Genomic DNA, 6,000 nt, shown 5'->3' with positions numbered 1-6,000 from the left:
GTGAACTGGAGGTTAAAGTGTGCCCTCATCTAGGAATTTATTTATCCCATCACAGATCTTCCTCAGGTTAAGTCTGTACTCTTCAGATGGGCCGTACAGCTTGGTCAGGAAATCCACATCTGCGAAATGGTTGAACACATGGTCGATCCGCGCGTGGGAGCGTGCGGTCAAGTGGTGCTCCACCAGCTCATGGAGAAGGTCCCTACATTCCATCAGCAGCTCGGAAAGAATGCCACGGTCGAATGTGTACTCCACCTCGTAAAAGCTCACCACCGTCATGGCCGCCTGGTTCATCTTCTTTTTGAAGCGTTCGACGGTCTCCATCTCGTCAGGACTGAATTGGTGGTTTCGGTAGAGAATGCCAATCTTCAGGGCAATCTTGATGACATCTTTGATGATCTTGTGAGCTTCCTTCTTGCTTTTGGTGTATTCACGACTGGCCTTGTAGAGTTCGTCCAGAATCTCGCTGCTGGTATCATCTGTGAGGAGATTTGCCACGGCCATGGTGGCCATTTTACTCAAGATCTTCTTTTGGGCCTGAAGGGCCAAACTCTTGGAGTTGAAGCTCTCTTGCCCTATACAAACAAAGAAGAAAGTAAAGTTAGCCACTCCAAGAATTAGTTTTTTCTATCTCTCACATAAGTCAGTTTGAATGTCAACAATGTTCAGTTTTCTACAGAACATTGTTCTGTAAATGGGCTGCAGCGTTTTGAGTACCCAGGTCAAGGGCGGTCTAACAGACATCTTTGTCAATATAATACCATGCTGAAAGGCTTTAAATATAAAACATTCCATCTGTCTTTCAACATGTTTTGCTCAAATAAGTGTGGGTGTTTTTCTGAACCTTTATTATTGTGGATACCTCTATTCAGTTATTGTCAAATTAAATGTTCTAGCATTTTTAAAAGACTGATACGTTCCTTTGATGTTGAATTCTGTATCTCCACTCTTAGGCCCCGTCCACACGGAGACGCGTTTAGCTGTATACGCATAAATTTTGTATCGTATAGGCGTTTCGTCCACACGGATCCGGCGTTTTGGGAGAGTGAAACCGATATTTTTTGAAACCGGGTCCCAGATTGGATAAATCTGAAAACGCTGCCCTTGCGTTTTCGTGTAGACAGCAAATCCGTATATTTTCTGAAACGATGACGTTATCAGCCCACGTCTTGCCCCTAGTCAGACACCGCTACATCACGTAACAGCAACAAAAACATGAACAAACACTGAACAATTGTCTTTTTATTAACTAACATTAACACAGATTAATAAATGTATTGTTCCATGTTCGTTTGTATACCGCGCGCAAGGTTTATGCACATAGTCCAAATCTTCTCTGTTTTTAGTGTATCTCTGTGGCAGAATTACAGCGCCACATACAGGTCTGGCATGTATACTTGTATACTTTGTGTCGGTTTCGTGGTTTCGTGTGGACGCAGATATTTCTTGAGACGAGGGGAAAAAAAAGATCGGATAGGGAAAACTCTGGCTTCATGTGGACGTAGCCTTAATTTCGAATCTGAATAAAATGATGAGATGTTTTTTAATAATACATTATTGATATATTTATTTAATTTGTGCTGATTTACTACAGAAAAGGATGGAGAAAGGAGATGGAAAAATAAGAGTGCTTAGTGACATCAGCAAAAAAAAAAAAAATTACAAATAATAATTTCAGGCTGAGCAAGTTTTGATGAAATATTAGAAAGACAATTTATTTATCTGTTTGCACAATTATAAAATGAGTTAGAAAAGGTAGAGCATCACTGGCCAATGCAACTGACTTTCTGTAACAATGATGTTTATAGTCTTTTTAAGAGCGACTTTATTGAGCCACTATAGGTGTGTCATAACCGTATTGTGGGCAAATGGATGGCAGCAAAGCTGTTGATTTACTAATGATGTATAGAGTGTCTAATGGATGAAAAAAAAATGGATTGCATTCAGGGAAGGCTGAGGGGTTTATGAATCTCATGCGGGATTCCGTGACTTGAGAAAAAGATTGATGATGGTCTAGTTTTGGCAAGTTTCTCTCTCTCTCCCTCTCTCTCTCTCACACTCTCTCTCTCTCTTGTTTTTTGGTGAAATGTCAACTCTAGAAACAACTAATATGAACATGTATACCAGTGTTTCCAGATATTTGTCACCCTTCACCATACACAATATATGGATTTTAATCTATATGAAATTTAAACTGTACCATTTTTTAACGGCATTATTTATTTGAAAAAAGTTTTTTATACTTAAATATCTTTTAATATTATATACTGAAATACAATTTATTATAAAACAATTGTGTTTTGAACAATTTTAAGTTGGTTTAAAACAGTTCTTGCTTCACTTTGTTTCAGACGTCACTGAAATTCAGTATGTTGGTTCAATAATCGCTCTGTTCATTTAATGAATTATATTTTCTGACTTATTGAAATCATTTTATTAAAAGAACCAGCTCATTCGAGTCATTTGTTGGTGAATCAGAATACACTGTTCAGGTTGTGTTACTTTTTGCATGCAGCCCCTAAAGACAGCTCAATAAAAAGATGTTTTCTTGCCATTGAATAGTTTTTTTTTTGCATACAGCTCAGACTACAAGCTAAAAACTCTGAGATATTTCTTGCCGTGGCACTGTAGATCCAGCAGGGGTGAAGAGCAGTGCAGGAAACACTTGTGTGTACTGCACATTAATTTCTGGGGAAGTACACACTCAAATGCCTCGCAGAAGTACTTTTCAAGAGCTCTCATGTTAGAATGCTGCAGAAATTCTTTCTGTCTTGCCATGTTCCTCTTTTTGCACATGTTTGTGTTGTATTTTTGCATCATCTAATAGACCGTCACTCTTAAAAATAAAGGTGCTTCACGATGCCAGAAGAAACTTTTTTGTCTAAATGGTTCCATAAAGAACCTTTAAAGGGTTAGTTCACCCCAAAATGAAAATTCTGTCATTAATTACTCACCCTCATGTTGTTCCAAACCTGTAAGACCGTCGTTCATCTTCGGAACACAAATTAAGATATTTTTGATGCATTCTGAGAGCTCTCTGACCCTCCCATAGACAGCAGCTGGTGCAGCTGACACAGAATAGCATACATTGTTTACGTTCAGTGGATACTCTCCAAAATGGCGCCAGGGACATGGATTATTTTACCGATCTCCTTGCTACGTTTCTGGACCTTGATCGTGTTAATTGCATTGCTGTCTATGGAGGGTCAGAGAGCTCTCGGAATTCATCAAAAATATCTTAATTTGTTTTCTGAAGATGAATGTAGGTCTTACGGGTTTAGAACGACATGAGGGTGAGTAATGATAGAATTTTAATTTTTGGGTGAACTATCCCTTTAACATCTGAAGAACCTTTCTGTTTCACAAAAGGTTATTTGTGGTGAAAGAAGGTTCTTCAGATTATAAAAAGGTAAGAAACAGATGGTTCTTTAAAGAACCTTTGACTGAATGGTTCTTTGTGGAACCAAAAATGGTTCTTCTATGGCATCGCTCTGAAGAACCTTTTAAGCACCTTTATTTTTAAGAGTGTTTAAATGAGTTTGAATCAACCAGGATGTATGTTATTGTGGGATTACAAATGTAAGAATCTGTTTAAAATATGCTGATCCAGCGCCACGCAGAGTGTTCTCAATAAAGTACTCTGCTGAAGATACCCAAGAGTCTCCTGGTCTCTGCTTCGACGAGGAAAAAGTTTCCTACATTATCTAAAATAGAAACTGTTTGTATGTTATTGGTTTAGTCAGACTTTGTTTTAGACCCCGATGTAGGCAGTAGACAACAAGGCAGCTCGCTATGGTGACCGTATACGTCCATCATAATGTGTAATATCTCAGGGTTTTGTGAGATGAGTGTGTGGGTTTATCTTGGGCTGAGCTGGTGAGATGGCACAGGGAGGGGGGTTTTGTTTTGTCGTGTTTATCTGTAGGAGGCGTGGGCAATCTGAGAGCAAATTTTATTTAGATACCTCTTAGTTCAAATTACACACTACAGACGTGATTAACATTACACAAACAAATTCAGAAAATCTGTTCTTTCCTGGACTCCTCTGCAGAGAGCCGTCACTCTCGTTTACTGCCTCACACAAAGCACTGTTATATGTCAGCGGGGTGGTCTGGAAAATACGTCATTTGAGAATGCCACACAAATGCCCGACCCAGGCTCCAGTCTCTTTTATTTCATGTAAAAAGAGCCAGAGTGAAGTTGACCTCTATGCGCACACATGACTGCCAGGTGAGATGGTCTGACCTCGAACTGACCGAGGCATGACCTTTAGCTAGTGTCTCTGCAGGAATGATGATGTTCACTCTGAATGACAAACTGATTTATGCTTACTGCTCTTGTAGCTCAGCTGGTAGTGCATGACACTAGCAGCACTGAGGTCATGGGTTTGATTCTCTAACGTACTTTAAAAAGAGTATTTATTACAGAAATAATATACTTTAAAGGAATATAATTAAGTGCAAAATAAATGTGTTTTTCGACACTTAATTGCAAGTTGTTTACAATTAAATAAAAATGTATTATAGTTTAATTTTATATTAAATACTTTAAATGCTTATATTAAATATATTTATTTTATATGAAATAAAACTGGTTGAAATACGAGTGCTTTTTTATCCACTTACTGTAAGTAGAACTTAAGTACATCTCTATACATAATTTCATAATTGCTTATAATACTTTTGAAATATGGTTTTCATTTACATTTATGGTAAATTAAAATATACTTTAATGTCATTTCTGTTGAAACTTGTACTGTATGTCATGTATTTATATATTTTTGTAATGACACATTTATTACCATTTAGTACATTTAAAATTCAACTTTAAACGTAATATCAAATAACACACTACAGTTAAAATTACAAATAATAAAATAATAATGTAATGTAAAATAATAATATAATAAAATGTACTTTTAAATAAAACTTTTAGTTTGACATTATTACAGCATTATTTAACTGCAAATTTTAAAAGTGTATTAAAGTTCATTAAGAAACAAAAGTGTAGTTAGTTTTTTTTAATAATAATTAAAGTACACTACAAGTGCACTTTCATTGCAGTTACGTGTACTTTTTATTTTTAAAGGACTGGAAAAAATGTATATATATAATAGTTAGAGTGACAGTATAAAAGCAGACTATAACAAGCTGTGCTGTTTTGTGAAAAATGGCAAATAAAAAATCATGTTGCTATTCTGGCATTTGTGTTTCCAGTGAAGAGATCTTGGTTGGCATTTCATGTTGGCATCATTTAAAGGGTTTATATTGTATGAAACCCCGCCCCCCCAAAAAACAAAAGGTCATTTTGAAACAAAAGGGTATAATGCACTAGGTCAACAGTCTAATACATTGTCCTAACCAGGCATGACACAATACATTTTAGCGACAAGTAATTTATCTTTCCACACTGAAAGCAGAAATGGTGTGCGACCTGAAGCACAGCTGATCAGAGTATATTTGATGTTTAATATACAACTGAATGGAGCAGGCTTTTGGACAAATTAGATTTCTCTTTGGACAAGGCTACCAAATGCACCAGAAATAGAAAGCAGACCAAATGTTGTGTTGCTTCAATTTACATGGAAGGGATTGCTTGTATTGCTTAGTTTAATCACATCGCACCTGGTCAGGATATGGCGTAACATTCCACACAATGTGAAGCTTTTTTCCCCAGTTCATTTATTAAAACTAAACTGCAATGGCTTGTTCATAAATCAACATTCATGTGGTATCACAACCGTGAGCTTTTGAACATATGGCTGCACATGTTTACATATCTTTGCTTATTAGGTGTTCAACAACTTCATAAGTGGAGTTCATTTACATACTGTAGCCTATAGAAGTCTTAAAGGTACAGTAGCATATTTTTACACTGCGTCTAGATCTGGTGTTGACACAGTACAAGGATCAGAGAGAGGGTGGAAAAAGTTATTCAAAAACTAAATTAATGACTAAATAATTTATTATGATCTATTATTAAAAGTGGTAGCATGCCGTC

The 6,000-nt window shown here is 36.6% G+C and overlaps 1 protein-coding gene across 1 annotated transcript in view; it reads right to left on the bottom strand.

Annotated features, from left to right (window-relative positions):
- Nucleotides 1-12: 12 nt before the first annotated feature.
- Nucleotides 13-6,000, bottom strand: part of tnfaip8l3 (tumor necrosis factor, alpha-induced protein 8-like 3) — a 46,790-nt gene continuing 40,802 nt past the window's right edge. Inside the window, exon 2 of the mRNA XM_016502297.1 lies at nucleotides 13-575. Coding sequence (XP_016357783.1) covers nucleotides 13-575 — 563 coding nt within the window. The remainder of the gene's footprint in view (nucleotides 576-6,000) is intronic.

Source organism: Sinocyclocheilus anshuiensis, unplaced genomic scaffold, assembly GCF_001515605.1.
Source record: "Sinocyclocheilus anshuiensis isolate Anshui unplaced genomic scaffold, SAMN03320099.WGS_v1.1 scaffold1372, whole genome shotgun sequence".
In the NCBI taxonomy this organism is placed as follows: domain Eukaryota; kingdom Metazoa; phylum Chordata; class Actinopteri; order Cypriniformes; family Cyprinidae; genus Sinocyclocheilus; species Sinocyclocheilus anshuiensis.
Note: the sequence above shows the minus strand (reverse complement) of the source record. Positions and strands in the feature narration are given on the sequence as shown.